The sequence below is a fragment of the Hemicordylus capensis genome, chromosome 8 (assembly GCF_027244095.1).
Source record: "Hemicordylus capensis ecotype Gifberg chromosome 8, rHemCap1.1.pri, whole genome shotgun sequence".
In the NCBI taxonomy this organism is placed as follows: Eukaryota; Metazoa; Chordata; class Lepidosauria; order Squamata; family Cordylidae; genus Hemicordylus; species Hemicordylus capensis.
The window spans coordinates 28,698,262-28,718,377 of record NC_069664.1 but is presented as its reverse complement, the minus strand read 5'-3'; the positions used below and the strand labels follow the sequence as shown (position 1 = coordinate 28,718,377).

The window sequence follows — 20,116 nt, the reverse complement described above, 5'->3', positions numbered from 1 at the left end:
AGATGAAAACAAGGTGTCGGCGAACGGAAGGAGGGAGGCACAAGAGAGGGGATGGAGCGAGAAACCCCAGCAAAACCGATCTGCGTCAGAGAAGCACCCCGCTTGGAGAACAGCGGCAAGAGTTAGAGACACCCGCCCACCTTATTGGTTTTGCCCCAAGAGGGGGACAAGGGCGCAAAAGTTGCACGCAGCTTAATGAAGGTCCTTCCTGCAACCCCATCCCGGGAGCCATAGAGGCTGCTTGCTTATTCTCCTACCTGTGACATTGACCTCCACTACGCCAGACCGCTTGCCGATGGTGTTAGTGGCCTCACAGATGTACATCCCCGCCAAGTTGTAAGTGACCGGTCCTTTGAAGAACAAGGTGTTGTTCTGGATTTCCACATTGTCCGGGAGGGTTCCATTCAATCTGTTACAAAAGACAGCACCGTTAGCAATAAGGTGCAGCTGGCCGTTGTGAGTTCTGGCCGTACTGAGATCTCATCTTCTCCTTAAGTCTCGGATACCACTCCAGAGAGGGCTATGAAGATCAGCCATGACACTTCCAGGATCCACTTCCCTTTGTGCTAGCACCCCGAGGTCCACCAGTGAGAGCCAAGAACAAAATGGAGGCTCAGGGGCGGAGCCAATTCCCACCTGCATCCCATGAGCAGTGCTCCCTGTAACAGGGGTTCCCAGATGCTGTTGACTCCAACTCCTATCATCCCCAGCCAAAGGCCACAGCAGCTGGGGATGATGGGAGTTGGAGTCAAGAACATCTGGGCACCCCGTTACAGGGAACACTGCTCATGATCCCGATGCTGGGATGACCTGCAGAGGCAACTACAATTCCAAGATTCTAACGGCTTAATTGGGGAGGGAGGAAGAAACCTTTTGGTTGTTTCAACTGCAAAAGAATCTGGGAGCTGGGAAACCCCTGCAAATCACCAAGAGATCTAACAGTAGATTCCAATCTATGTTCTGCCCACCTATTTCCAGCAACAGCCTTCATCTCCTCTAGTACACTCTCTATGTAGGAATATCCAAAGCTGCCAACCTGGACTAGGGATGTGCACAGAACTGGCGACTGCCAGTTCGAAGGTGGGCGGCGGGAGTGGGGATAATCTTAAGGACGGGGAGGGTGCTCTTAACCTCCCCCTGCTGGCTGCATTTCAGCATAGCTCCTTGCTGCCCCGGCATGTCACAGACCGGAACTGTGCCATGGGCTGCTGCGTGTGCGCATGTCGCGATGTTTGCACAAACGTCACGCTTGTTCATGTGCACATCACAATGTGCTCACGTTAAGTGGCCACTTCCAGCCACTTCCGGTCCGTGACGTACCGGGGAGAAAAGGAGGTACGCTACCGACCTGGCAGGACAGTTTTTGAGAACAGTGCTGGTGGGGGGAAACGTGGTGGCCGGGGGTGGGGGTGGGTGGGGGTTAGAGCACCCTCCCCAGTCCTTAAAGTTACACACACACCCCGCCTTCGAACTGGCCGAACCATCGGTCCCCTAAAGGGCCACCAAACTGGTTCCGTGCACATCCCTAACCTGGAACCCTGTGTTTAAATCTGGATCTGTCCCAATCACGTAGAAAGTACACCCGGTGGGGTGGCTGGTGGGCAAAAGGTGGACAAGAATGAGGAGCGAAGGATCTCCCTCCACCCTCCTCTCTCTCCGGTGATGATTTTCTTCCCTAGATGAGCTCTGATATTGAAAATGAGGCTGACTGGGGGAGAGAACATCACCGTGGGGAACAGAGCACAGCAAGGTAAGCCCTGTGTGTGTGTGGGGGAAGCATTCACTGTCTTATCCTGAGTCCATCGAGTTCAGTCTTGTCCACACTGACTGGCAGTGGCTCTCCCAGGTTCCAGGCAGGAGTCTTTCCCAACCCTCCCTGGAGATGCTGCCAGGGATCGAACCCGGGACCTTCTGCATGCAGATGCTCGGCCACTGAAGCAGGCCGCCATCCCCAAACACTCTTCCCACCTCTTTGCACCGTTTCCTCTTCAAATCAGACCCATGGGGCCCCACTGTCTGTGCGACTAGGGCAGTCTTGCATGTAAACATACGGCGCTGGCATAATCAAGTCAAGCTTGGCAGCAAGTCAAAGCATGGGTCCACCTAGTTCTGAACTACCTTCCCTGTCAGGGAGGGACTCCCTAAGGGTCTTTCTCAGCCATGTGTCCTGCAGCATTTTGTAGGGGAGATAATTTATGGGGAAGCACTGTCCAGATTTTATGTGACGGATTGATGACACGCCTGATATTTTTTTCTTCTTGGTGATCTTTCAGAGACCTTTTTGTTTAAGCAAATAAATGGAGGTGAATCAAAATCCTTTAAGCTGTTGGAAATTGAAACCGGGGCCTGCTTATTGTAAGGGGGGGGGAATCCAGCCACTGAGCAGTCCCCTTCCCCTTTTGGGGGCTTTTGAAATTCCAAAGGAATCACCCAAATTCTGCACTCTGAAAGGTCACGTTATGTAACCCCACATAAATTATGCAGACCAACTCATTTGCATATAACTGTTTAATTGCATAATGCACTCTGGGCAAGGAACCAAGGAGGGCTGTAAGGAGAAGGAACCCTGGTCTTGTGGCAGTGAGTATGAACTGTGCCCTTTGCTAAGCAGAGTCTGCCTTGGTTTGCATTTGAATGGGAGAATACATGTGAGCACTGGAAGGTATTGCCCTGAGGGGATGGAGCCGCTCTGGGAAGAGCAGAAGGTTCCAAGTTCTCTCCCTGGCAGCATCTCCCGGATAGGGCTGAGAGAGCCTCCTGCCTGCAACCAGGGAGAAGCTGCTGCCAGTCTGTGCAGACAATATTGAACTAGATGGACCAATGGTCCAACTCAGTATAAGGCAGCTTCCAATGTTTCTCTGTTCCTAAACTGCAGCCCTGCCCCAAACCATCACCAGGCAGTGGTGCAAGGCTTTTCTATCTGCCTTCAAGCCCATAGTTTAGAAATCCGTTTCATCAGCTACAACACTGAGATATTCAGGCTGCTGTGTGCTGCAGCCATTCGCAATTGCTCATCCCTGCAATAAGACATTTAATTTGCCTGATCTGCACAAGGCATATTTGCCAAATAAATAAGAAAAATAATCCCTTCCACCTTTGTGTTAATGGGTCTGTTCCAATATACCCAGAACTCAAATTCCAGCCTCACCATGCAATTAGGATAATTAGGTTGAGCTGAAATAAAATGGGAGTAAGGACACACACACTACTTTCAATGGATGTTTAGCCTGTCAGGGTCCTCACGACTGCTGGACATAACACAGAAGCCCAGGCACCTGCCTGCATGATTTTCAAGGGCTCTATCTGGTCCTGATGTTGATTTTTTTTTTTTTTACAAGGAATGCAAGCCTACTGCACAGTAATTTAAGTGAGAAGATGAGCATGTGTACAACATTGCGTGCAAATAGCCCGTATGTCAGCAGTGAATCAATTTCCAAAGTGCTTTTGAAAGTCATGGCACAAGCAAAGAATCCTGTACACACAGGAAAATGAATGATGCAGCCTGCTCATTTTTAATTACCAATACACGGTAAAGCCATTGTTTTACTTAAAGCAATTGGACGGCCCATAGCTCAGTGGCAAAGCACACACTTTGCATGCAGAAGGCTGAGGCAGCAGCAGTGGGGAATGCACCTGCCTGAGACCCCGGAGGGCTGCTGCCGGTCAGGGCTGGGATATGCACCTGGAGACCTTGGGGCGCTGCTGCCAATTCGAGCAGGCAATCCTGGGCTGAAAGGACTGGTGGGTGGACTGGCTAAAGGGCAGCACTGTAATTAAAATGTGCATTTCCCATGTCCCTAAAACCCCCACTGGGTGTAACATTTCCCTTATAAGCCTCCTCACCATGACACAGTATCATCCCGCAGCATCATGGTGAGGGGACTTACATAAGAACATAAGAACAGCCCTGCTGGATCAGGCCCAAGGAGGCCCATCTAGTCCAGCATCCTGTTTCACACAGTGGCCCACCAGATGCCGCTGGAAGCCAACAGGCAGGAGTTGAGGGCATGCCCTCTCCCTTGCTGTTATTCCCCTGCAACTGGTACTCAGAGGCACCCTGCCCTTGAGGCTGGAGGTGGCCCACAGCCCTTTGACTAGTAGCCATTGATAGACCTCTCCTCCATGAAGTCATCCAAACCCCTCTTAAAGCCAGCGAGGTTGTTGGCTGTCACCACATCCTGTGGCAGAGAGTTCCACAAGTGGGACTTCTGGGTTAAACAAAAGGAAGGTGAATGTTCCAGAGGCAAATTCACCCAGCTTTCCCCACCCAGTTCCAAATTTCACTGCAAATGGTGCAGCAAAATGGGGGACCATTTCAGCTCAGCGCAACTTTTTTTCAAAAAAAGTTTTCCATTATCTGGAAAGATTCGCCATGGTATTTCAGAAGCATCAGGGCCGGTGTGTGTGTGTGTGTGTATGTGTGCTTGGCTTGCTTCCTCTGCACCATCCATGCCCAGAAGGGTCAGTGCAGTGCAGTACAGGGATTCTCAAACTTGGGTCCCCAGACGCTGCTGGGCTACAACTCCCCTCATCCTTTCACCCCAGCCACAATGGCCAAAGACCATTCTGAGAAGCCCTGGCATAGGGGCTGGAAACTTGGGCTTTGGCAGGGGAGAGCGGAGTCCAGCTCTTTCCTGGATCATGAAGTCCACTGACCTTGGGCCAGTCACACTCTCTCCCCCTAGCCAACCTCACAGGGTTGTTGTGAGGACACAGTAGGGTAAGCCACACCCGTGCCTGCACCCCACGGAGGATGCGGATGTGAATGATCATCACCTGCTACTTGCAAAGGGAAAGGCCACTTTGTAGCCCCTTCCAAAACGGAGGATTCTCAAGGGAAGCCAAATGCGTTTATTTTAGGATGGGCGAAATTTCTCAAGCGGTGCCTGCCCGTCCCTAAAACCCACCTTGCTCTCCTCCACGTGTCCCCCTCCTCCTGCGTCTCAGTCCCCCTCTCCCTGCCCTCCCTGCTGCCTGCATCTCTCCTTCCTCGCCATTCAACGGGACTATACACAATGGCCTTAATTCACCTCCGAATCCCCTGGAAGATCCTCTGTGTTGTGCAACATTCTCTCCTGCTCGCTTCCCACTTCCCCAGCCACAGCACCCTCCCTCCTCCCCTTCACTGACTCGCTCCTAAGTCGCCAGCGCTGAGACGCCCCGGGGATGGGGGGAAATTGTGTGGGGGAAATGCACGTTGGGAGGCAGGGGAGGATGGCAGTGTGCTTCAGGAGATGCAGAAGCCTCACTGCATCTTAAAAGAATCGGTGGTCCATGCAGAGGCTCAAAGAGAAGCTGGGGGAAAAAATGGGGGGGGTTTTTTGCCCCTCCTTGTGAAGCTACTCCAATGCTCTCCGCTGTGCCTGAATTTACAGTCAACTGAGTTCATCGCGCAGGCCTGTAAATCAAAGGCGGTGCTCCAGGGCGTGCGGCAGGCGCCGTACACAGAGGCCGTGCAGTGCCAAACAGTGCTGCCAATTGGAGCCCCTGCCTCAGGGAGCCGGCTTCTGAAGCCAGAACATCCCCAGCTCCTCCCGCCGCAAGACCCCCCTCACCATCTCCGTGGCCTGCCCCTGGACCTGTCCCAACTCTTCAACGCCCTTTTCAAAGCCCAGAACGGGACAGAATATCCCGGGTGAGGTTTGAACCGTGCAGAACAGAGCGGAGCTCTGACTTCTTGTGATCCGGGCACGATGACCCCATTCACACAGCCCAGGATTGCCATGGCTTTTTTAGCTGGGGCACCACACGGTCACGCCAAGATCCAGGTGCTGCCTTCTAATCAGAGAGTCCGATGGGAGCAGGCCTGTCGGAAGCCTTCTTAGCCCTTCTCTCCCTCTTAGGGGCAGGACGAGACGCAGAGCTGCACGTGGGTACTTAATAATAATAATAATAATAATAATAATAATAATAATAATGATGATGATGATGATGCAATTTCTATACCGCCCTTCCAAAAATGGCTCAGGGCAGTTTACACAGAAAAACAATAAATAAATAAGATGGATAAATAAATAAGACATAATAAATAAATAAATATTTATTTATTGAGATATAATAAGTAAATAAATAAGACTTACAGCCTCCACTGGTAGAGCGTGGCCGGAGGGTTGGCGTCAGCAATGCACATCAGCCTCACGTCCTTGCGGTTGAGGTACCAGTTGCCGTCAAAACCTTCAATCTTGATGTCAGGCTCATCTGTGAGAGGAGCAACAGGAAACGCAAGACGGGAGAGAATGAGGAGGGGCAGGCGGGTGAGAGAGGAGAGGAGCAAAAGACCAACAAGGTGAGGGGAAGGAGGAATGGGAGAAAACGGGAGGACCAGAATAGGGGAAGTCAGGAGCGAGAGAGAATGCAGGAGGAATGGGGAAAGGGGAGAAAGGTAGGTGAGAGCGGAGGAAAGGGTGAAGGGGGCGGGGAATGAACAAGAGAGGAGAAGGGGGGGTCATTAATATCCATCTGGATCACCTTCATTTAGCACAGGGCTATCCAACTGCTGCCCTCCAGCTGTTTTTGGACTACAGCTCCCAGCATCCCCAGCCACAGTGGCCAAGAGTCAGGCATGATGGGAGTTGTAGGCCAACATCTGCAGGAGGGCCGAAGCTGAGCAGCTCTGATCTAGTAGCTGATCTCTATTAAAAGGTGCTGGAGCAAAGGCTGCTAATCCAAGATAAGAATGCCAGAAGAGCCCCGAAGGTCCATTGGTTCTTGCTCCCTGCTTCAACACTGGCCAGCCAGGTGCGTCCAGGCAGCTCTCAAGCAGGATCTGTAGTAGCGAGCACCAACTGCTAAGCAGGGCCTGCCTTGGTTTAAATTTGGATGGCAGACTGCATGTGAGCGCTATAAGATGGCAGAACAGTGGCAGAGCATCTGCTTAGCATGCAGAAGGCCCCAGGTTTAATCCCCAACAGCATCTTCTGGTAGGGTTGGGGGAGACCTTGGAATGTGGCTGCCAGTCAGTGTGGGAGATTATGAACTAGACGGACCAAGGGTCTGACTCGAGGAAAGGCAGCCTCCGATGTTCCTGTGGAGGCAAATTTTCTGTTCCACCTGGACTACTGGTACTCAATGGCACACACTGCCTCTGTCAATACATGGAGGCTGCACAGGGCCATCTGGACTAGAAGCCCTCGACAGAGCTCTCCTCCTGCTTGGTGGCACCTTGTAGGGGACCGATAGGGCAACCCAATGATGTAAAAGGAGGCTCTCTTCACATGCTCTGGGCTCCTCAAATTTCCTTATGTTGGTTGATTGATTTAAAATATTTATATCCCAGCACCTCCAGTGCAAAACTGCCTCGGGTGGCTCACAAAGTTAGTCAAACAAATAACACAATATAAAACAATTTAAACATAACTAAGAACAGGGCCCAGAAAAAAGCCCAAATTTTAGGAAGTTAAACGTTCACCAGATGTAAGTGGCAGATGAGACATTTAGAAGGCCCTCTAAAAAGTTCCTCTAAAAACCCAGAGAGAGGAAGCGTGGTACAGCTCTTGCAGGCGGGCATTCCAAATCTGTGGGGTTAGAGTGTATTCAAGGGGGGAATCATGGCACTGGAAACATGTTTGCCCCAAACCTTGCTTTTGCTCGGGCAAGAATCAAGTCTTGGGTTTCAACTCTACAGGAAACACCCTCTCCTGCCCTACAACTGGAGAGTATGCTTGGTCAACACCTCCGAGTCCCTCCCACCATACCTCCCAGTCCTTCCCACTTACACAGGACGTTCAGGGTCATGCTGTCAGTGAAGCGGTCCAGCTGATAGTTGACCACACAGGTGAGCGTTTGCCGATGGGCCTCTCGGCTCGGCACAAGGTGGTACCGGCTGATCACGGTGAAGGTGCCATTGCTGTTCCGGATCTCCTTGTACTCGGCCTCTCCTTTCAGCTTGGTGTCCCAGGTGACGGTGCTGGGAGGCTTCCCGTTGGAAGAGGTGCAGGTGGCCACCAAAACCTTCTCTGTCATGTCGCTCTTGGCAATCAGTGGGTTTGTTTTCTCCTCCATCCGGTTAGTAGGCTTGGCTGAGAAGAAAATGGCAGAAGAGAAGGGGTGAGGAGGGTGAGGAGGAGGAGGAAGAGGAGGAGGAGGAGAGGGAAGTGCCATGAAATCACCAGCAGCTGCCCTTTGGGGAAATGCCAGCCAAGGAGCCCTGAACTAATCCCCCTTGTGAACAAACTCACAGGAGTCTCTTAGGGAAGGAAAGCTGGCTTTCATGAAGGGAGCAAGAATTGTAACCCTTTGCTATGGAGGGTCTGCCTTGCTTTGCATTTGGATGGGTGAGTACATGTGAGTGCTGTAAGGTATTCCTCTGAGGGGACAGGACAGTAGCTCAGTGGCAGAGAAACAGAAGGCCCCAGGTTCAGTCCCTGGCAGCAGCTCCAGGTAGGGCTGGCAAGGTCCACCCTGGTTGCATCTGAATGGGAGACTAGAAGTGTGAGCACTGTACCATATTCCCCTTAGGGCAGGGTTTCTTAACCTTGGGCCCCCAAATGTTGTTGGACTACAACTCTCATCATCCTCAGCCACAAAGGCCATGTCTGGGGATGATGGGAGTTGTTGTTCAACAGCATCTGGGGGCCCAAGGTTAAGAAACCCTGCCTTAGGGGATGGAGCCGCTCTGGGAAGAGCATCTAGGTTCCCAGTTCCTTCCCTGGCAGCATCTCCAAGAGAGGGCTGGGAGAGACTCCTGCCTGCAACCTTGGAGAAGCCGCTGCCAGTCTGTGTAGACAATACTGAGCTAGTTAGACTCGGCAGCTTCCTATGTTTTCATGTCGGTCCCTACGCCCAATCTGGATCCCACGGATTAGATACCCCTCTGGCAACCAAGGGAGGGTACTGCACTTATGGACTTCTTTTGTTCTTATTTTCACACAATGCATAATCAACTTATGAAATTCTCTGCCACAAGTTGTGGTGTTGGCTACTAGTTTGGACGGCTTGAAGAGGAGCTTGGATAACTTCATGGAGGAGAGGTCTATCCATGGCTACTAGTCGGAGGGCTATAGGCCACCTCCAGCTTCAGAGGCAGGATGCCTCTGAATGCCAGTTGCAGGGGAGTAACCACAGGAGGGAGGGCAGGCCCTCAACTCCTGCCTGTGGGCTTCCAGCGGCATCTGGTGGGCCACTGTGGGAAACAGGATGCTGGACTAGATGGGCCTCCTTGGGCCGGATCCAGTGGGGCTGGTCTTATGTTCTACCAATATGGGCCAGATTTGTAGAATGAGGATGAGTGTGAGAGAAAGACTCCAGGGCAGGCCTTGAATCCCGGCCCAAAGCCTCCCCAGGACACCAGAAGCGAAACTGAGGCTTTGCTGCTTCCTCTGAAAGTCATTTTGGGACCTCAAAGGGAAAGGACTTCATAAGCATCCCTAAGCTTTGCCACGCCCTTGGGAAACAGGTCGGTGCTTCCATCCGTGATAACCCCGTGGCAGAAATGCAGCAGCAAGATCAGGAAGGAGAACACAGAGGCGGTGCTCAAGTGACATTTTGTGCCTGGGCACTGATTGCCCAAAAGATATGGCTTTGCATTTGTCCCAAATCCATCTCTTTAATTAGTTTTTTAAAAAACACACACACCAAAAAAAAACCTGGAAAATGCTCAGGGCAGTTTGCAATTAGTTTAAAAAATGTTCAAGGATGCTGGATGGGGCCGACACGTCAGAACTGCTGCCGGGAGCAGGGGAGCTGCAATTTCCCATGGTCCCCAATGTGGTTCGCTTCCTGTGCTCTTGTGCAGCTCTCCTTTATTACTTGGGAGAACTTCCTGGTGCACTGTGTCCTCAGAGTAGGGCAGAAGGGAGTGCCTGTTGTACCTTTCAGCCCAGATTTGCTGGTGAGACTAAGGAAGAATGAATTCTGAACAGAATTTATTCTAGGTAAATGCAGATTGTTTTACTTAAAACATTTCAGAATTAGAGCTAGGCTGAAGTTTCACAAGTGACCATTTAAATTCAGGAGAGGAAAAAAAGAATTCCAGGAGACCCCAAATATTTGCCTCCAAACTCTTTCTGACTCATTTTGCTCTTTCCCAGTGTGGCAGCTGCTCTGGTGCTGTTTTTCTTTGAATAGAACAGGCCTGCTTAACTTAGGCCCCCCAGCTGTTTTTTGGACTACAACTCCCATAATCCCCAGCCACTGTTGTCAATAGCTGGGGATTATGGGAATTGTAGGCCAACATCTGCAGGAGGGCCAAAGTTGAGCACCTCTGGAACAGAAGCTTCTTGGTGGCTATGCAGTATAGCCAATGATGGCTCATGTAACCAGCAAGAGGATGTTGCGGCTCCACGTATCCAATCAGACATGGCTGAGTGATGACATCATAAAGCCAAACCAGAGTGAGGGCAACTCTTCCTGACCTCAGCCTCAATGGGAGGACACGTTTTCCCCATATCATAGGCCTTCTGAATTATTGCTGAAATGGGGAGGGTGCATTTTGCAGAGGGCCAATGTATTTTAGGAGACCCTCCTCCATCATTTCAAGTGAGTACTACAAGAAATCTACAGCAGATCAAAGAAGTGAACCAGTGTTGCCTTGAGACCAGAAGTGCCATCTTCCTTTCTGTTTGCAGAGAGAAGGGAATGGAAGTTTTCATGCATGGGCAAGCAAAGGCTTCTCTCTTTGCTCCCCTCCTCTCTTAGCAATAGTGGGCAGGCAGTGAGGACCACCCCACAAGGGAGGGAAAAGAAAGGAGGGCGGAATAGACTAGCCCAACCTTCTTCCACACCCATCTTGCTTTACTGGGAGCCTGGCTTTCGGGACTCCATTTCTTTTCTTGAAGCAGTGAGTGGGGCAGGTGTAGAGTGCAAACCCCAGGACCCTGCTAGGTGCAGCGAGAGGAGTGGAGCTAACCTGGCTCCTCACTGCACACTCAAGCATGGCAGGCGTTTCCAGCCAAGTGGGCATGGAACTCCACGGTTCCCAAGAGAGGACCTCGAACGTTGCACAAGGAACTTACCCAGCACGGTGAGGTTGAGCTGATTCTCCCGGTTGCCGGTGGGGAAAGTAGCAAACTCACAGATGTACACGCCTTCATCCTCCAGCTCCAGGCGGGAGAGCTGGATGGTGCCATCCTTGTTGGAGGCCGCTCGGAAGACCACCCGCTCCTTGTAATGGGGCAGGATGGAGACGCCCAGGGTGGGGTTGTAGAGGGCTACGTTCTGCTTGGAGCCATTGGTGGCCTTCTGCCAGGTGACCTGGGTGATCTTCACGGTGGGGTTCGGGTTGTTCAGGCTGCAGTGCAGCATCACGTCGGTCCCAATGAAGCCTGAAACGGTATCGTTGACGAGCACCATCTGCGCCCAAAGGCCTGCAGAGACAGCGGGAAGGAGGGAAAACCCCAAAGGGAGTCAGACAGAGGCAGGAAATGGTCCTTGTGGCTGGCATTCCAGCACTCAATTGTTTAATTAATTCTCTTGGCTTGCAGACGGTTCCCACGAGCCCTCACCAAGATGGTTTATGTCCTGAGATGAATCTGAAATACCCATCTTGGCATGGGTTCACACACACACACACACACACACACACACACACACACACGCGCGCTAATGTCAGTAGCCCTCATTAGATTCAAATGGTTGTGTGAACAAGTTTAGTATTTTGTGTGTGCATACAGGTGTTTGTACATGCGCACATGCTTTTGCTGTGCATGTGTTCACGTTAAAGGTGAAGCTGGGCACAGCCCCCTCAAATGCAGGGTACAAATAGGAAGGGCGCTACTGTACATGCGCTGAACATTATGTGTGCACTATGCACAAATTGCGGATAGGGCTAAAATGCAGAGCCTTGCATGTATATATGCTCTGGAACAAACTCCCAAACAAAACCAGAACACATACACACACACACACACACACACACACACACACAAACACACACACACACACACACACACACACACCCCTCTGGCTGTTACACTTCTTGTATCAGGTTTTTAGTTCATAATGTTTTAATGTTTCATTGATAGCTATTTTAAATGATCTAGGGCTTGTTCACACAACCAGATTTGGGTGGGGACCCGTGTTCCCTCTAACAGGGATTCCAAGATGTTGTCGACTACAACTCCCAGCATCCCCAGCTGCAATGGCTGTTGGCTAGGGACTCTGGGAGTTGTAGTCAACAACATCTGGGGACTCCTGTTAGAGGGAACACCGGTGGGGACGAGCTGGCAGCAAGTCAGGATTCTACCTTCCGGCTCCCAGATGATTACAGCCTATTCGTGGCTCTGCCACTCGTGTGCCCACACGAATGGCACCAGCAATCTCGATTGCTGAGACCGGGTGTGTGTGAAGAACCAAGCTGGGTCCTCCAGTATCCCACAACACACTGTGCGAGCAGCGGAGAGGCGGCCCTCAGTACAGCAACAGTGCTGCTCTTCCTGGCCTCACAAGCCTCAAAACCTTATGGTAAATATGGCTGCCACCCACCTGGGAGCAGTTTAAAAGCAGTGGCGACACTGAGGTAGGGCGGGCTCCCTTTTGCTTCCACCTCACTTCAGCCCGGGTAGCAGATCTGGGCTAACCAGGCTGGGAGCTGCTGTGTTGGGAGGACTCCCGATGCCCTAAACGACCAGAGATTCCTGGGTTAAGCCTCTCCTAGCCAGGAATCTCTGGCCGTGAGAACCGTCTTCTAATGTTTTAACTGCTGTTTATGTTTTAACCTGGAAACCGCCCAGAGATTTGTATACGGGGCGGTACAAACATGCAATTAACAAAACAAACAAATGCACAAACCAGCCGCATAGGTTGAGTTATCAAAGGATACACATGCCTGTGTGAAGCTGACCCACACGACCTATAGATAAAGATACGAACAGAAGTCCATTGGCCTACGATGCACTTGGTCTGCCTAACTCACCCACAAACCTACTGCGGCAACCAAGTTTCTAGTCCTGAAGGGCTGATGCACCCATTTATTTGGGTATTTCCTTTCCTAGCAAGCTCCTTCACTCTAATAGCCGCAAGGATATGTTTGAAAATGGGTGTGGGATGGCTGGTCAAAGGGATGAGATGTTCCAAGGATGAAGGGCCAGGATTTAGTACTTCCCCATGACTAGCTCTGCAGAATGAACTAGGCAGGTTTGTGGGAGCCTTATTATGAGGTTCTGCGGATAAAACTGGCCTCATTAGGGGTTTTCAAATTATTGTCATTCATTGATCTCAGGTTCCCCCACCCAATAGAGGAGCCTCTCACAAGATAATCAACATTTAAATTCCGTCTTCACACACACGCCGCCGCCGCCACCAAAACCCGATGCTGCTCCTACGTCTTTGCCTAATCTGGGTGTTTGGAGATAACACTCCAATAATTATACAGCTGGTATTTATATTTAAAACAGTGCAATGGACGGCAAAGCAGAGAACTGGAAAAGCGAGTCCTCCCAGAAAGGAAGCGCCTGGGAAGAGAAGAAAGTGTGGAAAGGAGGAAAGGAGGTGAAGAACAAGAAAGAGAGGAAAGTGACAGGGAGACCCAGATAAGAAGGGAGGAAGGAGAGGCAGGCAGCCACAGCAGGGAGGTGGCACTGAAAGGTGATTATTATTTATTGTGGGGGGAGTAATACAAGTCAGTGCCCTCTTGGTTGCAGGAGGATAGCAAATGCCTTTTCCTCTCCGCTCTCTCTCCTGTAGTCTAGCCCGGAGCATTCCCAGAAGGGGCTTCTAGCTCACATATAAGCCAGATCCACCTCAAAGTCCAGGAGACATATCAGAGGGCACTCCACATACGATTTGGGTCACCCCCCCGCCACGTATTAGAGCCTAGCCCGATTTATGTCCACGGCAACAAAATCCGCTTTTTGCATCGGAGTATTCGATATGCCCTGAACTCGCAGTAAAGCCTCGCAGTTAACCTGAGGTAAAGCCTACTGTCTGGGAAAGCTCCTGGTGTTTCTACATCTCTACTTCCCAGGGATCCTTTCCGCAGCAACACGTTTGTAGTGGAGGCCATGATATCCGTCACAGAATCCCTGGGCATCAATGCAGAGGATCTAGGTGATGCCAAAGTGGATTCACATGACATCCTTTCCGCTTTGCACGCAGAAGGCTCCACGTTCAGTTCCTGGCAGCACCTCCAGCTTCCTGTCTAGAACCTTGGAGAACTGCTGCCGGTCAGTGTAGACAATACTGAGCTAGAGGGACCAAGGGTCTGACTCAGCGTAAGGCAGCTTCCTTTTCCCCTGTGCTGGGCAGGTTTCTTGAGTCTCTCTGTCAATGCACAGGAAAAGAGATTAGACACCAGGGGAGAGCTATTGCTTTCACGCCCTGGCTGTGGACTTCCCCAAAGCAGCTACTTGGTCAATATGGGAAGGAGGACCTTTGGCCGGATTCATATGGACTGCCCATGATCAGAGGCAGTTTATCTCCAAATATCAGTTGCTGGCGTGAACTTCCTGAAGGTACCTGGTTGGCCACTGTGGGGGAATGATGGGGATGCTGGACTAATGGACGTTGGGTCCGATCCAGCAGGGCTCTTCTGAGGTTCTTACAATGGAGTAGGGAAGGCTGATTGTGGGCTTGTCGTCAGTGGTCATGCAGGGAAGCTTGCCTGCCTTGACCGATCTTGCTGAAGAATGCATAAGAAGCGGCCAAGGAACCGCAACATTATATTTATTCATTCATTCATTCTGTTTTATTATATGCTGCCCTGCCTAAAGTGGCTCAGGGCGGTTTACACTGACACCCCGGGATAGTCTTTGAAGACGACCAGTCTTGGGCTGAACAGAATGCAATGAGATCAGCTGAACTCGAGAGCCCTCTGCATGCAGAGCCGACACGCTGCCAATGAGCTCTGGGACCATGGAGAGGTGAAGGACTGTGGGTGGTGGTGGTGGTGGTGGTGGTGTGCCAGGGGTCATTAGTCACACTTGGCGCTTAGGGAGTGCCCCAAGTGTTGAAAGTGGCTTGCACACAGTGTCTTGTGCTTGTATGACATCCTTGTCAAGCAGGTCAGTCTCCGGATTCCCATACTTGTAATTGTAAACCGCCCAGAGATGCAAGTTTTGGGTGGTATAGAAATATGTTAAATAGATAGATAGACAGACAGGTAGGTAGATAGATAGATACTGCTGATGGGGAGCTGAGGCTGCAAGAGTGGCTTGTGGAAAGCCACCTCATGAACTCGCAGCCCAGGTAAGATTTGAACCAGGGACTCCTTGTTTCATAGCTCAGCCCTGTGTCAGCAGTTCTAGAGGAGTTTTCACAAGGCAGACGCTCTGACGAGCACGCACACAAACATAGAGACACGATATACACACATCTCTAAGCAAGGATGTGCACCTGCTGACATGGGAAGAGAGCTGTTCTGGTGGTAGCAAGCAAGAATTGTCCCCTTTGCTAAGCAGGGTCTGCCCTGGTTTGCATCTGAATGGGAGACTACATGTAAATACTGTAAGTTTATTCCCCTTAGGGCATGGGGCTGCTCTGGGAATACGAATATGATGAATTTTTATATGCCGCTTAAAAAAAAAAGTTCCTAGAGCAGTTTACATATAAATAACTAAATAAATAAATAAATAAACAAATAAATAAAATAAATGGCTCACTGTCCCCAAAGGGCTCACAATCTATATTGCACTTTTAAAAAATCTTTTAATCAGATCTGTATTTTTATATTCTAGCTGATGTTTTAATTGTGTAATTTTTGTAGTCTTGTTTTAACCTCTGTGTGAACCGCCTTGAGATTGTTTGAATGAAAGGCGATATAGAAGTTCAACAATCAATCAATCAATCAATCAATCAATCAGTCAGTAAATAAGTAAATAAATAAAATAAGATAGACATCCAGCAACAGCCACTGTAGGGATGCTGTGCTGGGGACGGATAGGGCCAGTTGCTCTCCCCCTGCTAAATAAAGAGAATCGCAGGAAGAGCATCTGCTTGTTTGCTAGAGATGTTCGTGAATTCATGCACAGATCTGAAGCTCAGCTGGGGCACCTTTAAAAGTGAGGACAGCAGGTTGGTACCTGCTCTTTTGCTGCTCACTGCAGCTTGCTGCTGCTGCGGTGCACCCCCCCCCCAGCACCACTTGCACGGCACTGGCATCTACATGGCCTCCATGCACGTGCACATCCTTAATGCTTGCATGCAGGAGGTCCCAGGTTCCCTCCTTGGCAGCATCTCCAGATAGGGCTGAGAGAGACAACCTCAGAGAAGCTGCGGCCGATCTGTGTAGACAATACTGAGCTAGATGGACCTATAGTCTGACTTGGTACAAGGGGGGGAGCTTCCTATGTTCCTATGAAAACTGGCATCCCAGGAAAACATACGCTGTTTCCAAAATATATAAATGCTTAGCGAGAGCGAGTGAGAGATCAGAGAACAGAATAACCCATACAAAATAGCAGAGAGCTTTTGCAGGATGAGAAAGAGCTTAGTGTACTTCATTTCCAGACTGGGGAGAACTGGATTTAGATTCCCGTTCAGCTATGAAGCTCACCAGATGATCTTGGGCGAGTCACTCTCTCTCAGCCTATCCTACTTCACAGGGCTGTTGTGCGGATAAGATTAGGGGGAAGGAGAGTCCTGGCCCTCTCCACCCCCAGCACAGTACCCCTCCAGTGACTGTTGCTGGCGTCTCTCTTACATTTCTTTTTAGATTGTGAGCCCTTTGGGCACAGGGAGCCATCTTATTCATTCATTCATTTGCAACTTCTCTATGTAAACTGCTTTGGAAACGTTTGTGGAGAAGCGGTATATACGTATTTGTTGCTGTTGTTCTGCACACTGAAGTCTCTGAGGAAGGTGGGCGCTAGAACATAATGATAATCGTAACATAAATTAAGACGCATCTTGCTAAGGTCGCCTATTTGCATCATGAGTGCGGAATCTGGATTGCCTGGGTGGGGAGTCTTCGTTATTTTCTCTCCCACCCCTCCTTGGAATGTCGGGGGTCCCCAGCCATCAAGAGGCCTCCAGGAGAAGCATCACCGGAGAGGGAGCGTGGACTGCAACAAGTCTCTGCTCTCCTCCAGAAGGCTGTCACTCCACTCCTGTTCCCTGCTGAGGAGCAAGTTTTGTCTGCAAAAGGTGAGTGTGTGCCTGCCAAGCATCCTGGCTCCTAAGGGCTTACGGCTCCCCGAGCGTGTGGGGGCATGCCGGCAAGCAGGAGCCGTCTTGCAGGAGGAGGCCTGGGAACAGCCTCCCTGCTCTCCACATTTCCTCGCTCTCCCAGGCTTTGGGGAGATGGCGTTCAGCCGCGCCGGTCCCACCCCTGCTTCTTGATGCCCAGCCAGGAAGGCAAAATCGACTCAGCCGCTTGCTCAAAAGCACCATCATGAGAGACTCTGAACTCAACAGGACTAGCAGCTTGCTTAGCAGCTTGCTTGGGAACTTGGGAGAGAACTCCCAAGCAAGTGCAGTTGTAACCTTTAACAGAGGAGCACAGGAAGCTGCCATATACTGAGTCAGACCATTGGTCTATCTAGCTCAGTCTTGTCTTCACAGGCTGGCAGCGGCTTCTCCAAGGTTGCAGGCTGGAGTCTCTCTCAGCCCTATCTTGGAGACACTGCCAGGGAGGGAACTGGGAACCTTCTGCTCTTCTCAGAGCAGCTCCATTATCCCCTGAGGGGAATATCTTGCAGTGCTCACACATCAAGTCTCCCATTCACATGCAACCAGGGCAGACCTTGCTTAGCTAAGGGGACCAATCGTGCTTGCTACCGCAAGACCAGCTCTCTTTTCCAACCTTTGTCAACCTTGCAAACACCATGCTCGGAATATCTTAGCTGAAGAGAAAGGAAAGGAAAGGAAAAGAAAAGAGAGAAGAAACGTGTCTGCCCATTCTTAGCTCTCTAAGCCCCTAAATCTCATGTCAGGAATTATTTGGAAAGGGCTTGAAAACAAAATTGCCAGTATTACAACATCCGTATACAATTATGGTGCGGTCACACTTGGGATGCAGCGTACAGTTCTGGCGGAAACATCTCAGAAAGGATGTTGTAGAGCTGGAAAAGGTGCAGAAGAGGGAAACCAAAATCACCAGGAGGCTGGAGCACTTTGATAGAAGGAAAGACGTCCTTTAGCCTGGGCAACCTTGGGAAGAGAGCTGGTCTTGCGGTAAAGTAAAGGTGAAGTGTGCTGCAGAGTCTGTGTTGACTCCTGGTGCCCACAGAGCCCTGTGGCTGTCTTTGGCAGAATACAGGTGCAGCAGGAATGAATTGTGCCCTTTGCTAAGCAGGGTCTGCCCTTGTTTGCATTTGAATGGGGAGCTAAATGTGAACACTGTGAGATAGTCCTCTTAGGGGATGGGGCCACTCTTGGAAGTTCCTAGGTTCCCTCCCTGGCAGCATCTCCAAGAGAGGGCTGAGAGAGACTCCTGCCTGTGACCGTGGAGAAACGGCTGCCAGTCTGTGAAGACAAAACGGAGCCAGCTGGACCAATCGTCTGACTCAGTATAATGTCACTCCCTATATTCCTAACCAGGCTGTCCCTGGGAGAGAGGCCACCCGGTCTGTGGGGCCACAAGAAACCTTTGTGAAAAAGCAAAAGGAGCCAACTAAGTTCAAAGTTATTTAAGGGCGCAGGCTAAAATAATTCTTAAAAGCTGCTCGAGTACTGCCCATCACCTCAGCTCTCTTGCACCCATTGGCCGGCACTCTGGAAGATGGGGGCAGGCAGACTCTTTGCCAGGCAATTGGGCAGGAAGCTGTCTGCAGGTCTCCCCTCTAGATTTAGCAGAGTTATAAAAGAGGCCTCTTTTTGCATTGAAGTTGGACATTCTTGGAGGAGCCCTGGAAGAATCTGGAAAGGCACCTCTGCCTTCCCCTTCGCTACAGCCCTGCAGAAGCAGCTAGCCTCCCTGGAGAAGCCTGACCTGCAGCTGGGGGGGGGGCGAGGGTCCTCTCTCCAAGGATGCCAGTGCAAGCCATGCACCAGCGGAGGAGGGATAGGCCCTGCAAGCAGCTCCTTCCCATGCAGCTGGCTTGCGACAGGCTCTGTCAAGCTCCCGCATGCCCCTGCTCTGCAAACAGCACATTCCACAGTTCGAGTCTGCAAGGGGAAAGGGAGCAGAGGAATGCAGCCACCACTCCGGAAACCAAGCTTCCACCCGCTGCATCCGAAACCTATGGGGCTCTCCACGGGAGCAGGGGGTCGCCCATGTCCTGGCTTGCAGGATCTGGAATGCAGGCATGCATTGGACTCAGATCAATATTGCCAAGCCCCAGTGGGCGTCTCCAGGGAAGAGAATGGCAGAAGCAACAGCAAGGAAGCAAGCAAGCCGTGAAGCAGGCTCAGCTCCAGGGGGCCCCTGGCAAGCGGCCCCTCACACATGCACTCGAAACCCTTCATGTCGTCTCTGGATGTGGCCGCTGAATGTGCAAATGGAGCCTTTCCAGAACTGCGCTGCCCTCGGAGACAAAGCAAGGCGAACGGGGAGTCCCTCTGATGGTGTTCTACCTGCGACAGCTCATGCACACAGGCAAGCTGTGGCTCACCATCACAGCCGCTGAACGATACGCACGCTCAATGTGAGCTCTCTCCCCCCGGCCCAGCCTTTGTGACTGACAGCTCCCCAACTCCCTGGGCCCACTGCAGACTCCGTGAGTGACGAGGAGACCAAGCCCAGTACTTGTCTCTGGGGAAGGGGAAGAGGAAGGCCGTGGCAACTCTCAGATCCGAGAGAGAGAGAGAGAGAGAGGCCTGAAAGAACCAGGGGGCAGCCAGTTCAGCCTGCAGCCTCCTCTCTGGGTCCCCAGGGGCTGCTCTCCTGCCGCCCTCAGAGGGGGCCCACCAGCCAAGAGAGCACTCTGCTCAATGAGCCAGGCGCACCAGAGCACGCCCGGCCAAGCTCTCCTCTCCCGCGTCGGTGTTCAGGGCCAAGAAGCCACTGAGTGCTGGAGACGCGCTGGTGCCAAGCTTTCATTAGCAGAGCCGGTGTCCCTCCTTCCTCCGGCTTTGCATCTGAAGTGGTTTTGCGCGCATCACCTGTGCAGGCAGACTGACTGGCTCTGAAGCTCTCGTTGGTTCGCGCGAAGGAATGCGGGCCGCTCTTGAGCTGTCTGGGGAGCGGGCTGGAGGCACACAGGGAGCTTTAGGATCTCCCCTGATGCCCTTGCTCGCGAGGTACATCCTCCAGGGCAATGCTCTGCCCCGGGATCAACATCCTGCTCAGAGAAAACCCACGTCC

At 51.4% G+C, this 20,116-nt stretch overlaps 1 protein-coding gene across 5 annotated transcripts in view; it reads right to left on the bottom strand.

The window, feature by feature from the left end:
- The window catches only part of NECTIN1 (nectin cell adhesion molecule 1), a 183,265-nt gene that overhangs the window by 77,278 nt on the left and 85,871 nt on the right, over positions 1-20,116 (bottom strand). For all 5 annotated transcript variants that reach the window (XR_008311049.1, XM_053269578.1, XM_053269580.1 and 2 more), the window contains exons 2-5: positions 10,953-11,303; positions 7,716-8,018; positions 6,081-6,198; positions 258-409 (exon numbers count right to left, since the gene is read on the bottom strand). Coding sequence is in view for 4 of the 5 variants with exons in the window: in XM_053269578.1 (XP_053125553.1) it covers positions 258-409; positions 6,081-6,198; positions 7,716-8,018; positions 10,953-11,303 (924 nt within the window). In the remaining variant the exon portion in view is untranslated. The remainder of the gene's footprint in view (positions 1-257; positions 410-6,080; positions 6,199-7,715; positions 8,019-10,952; positions 11,304-20,116) is intronic.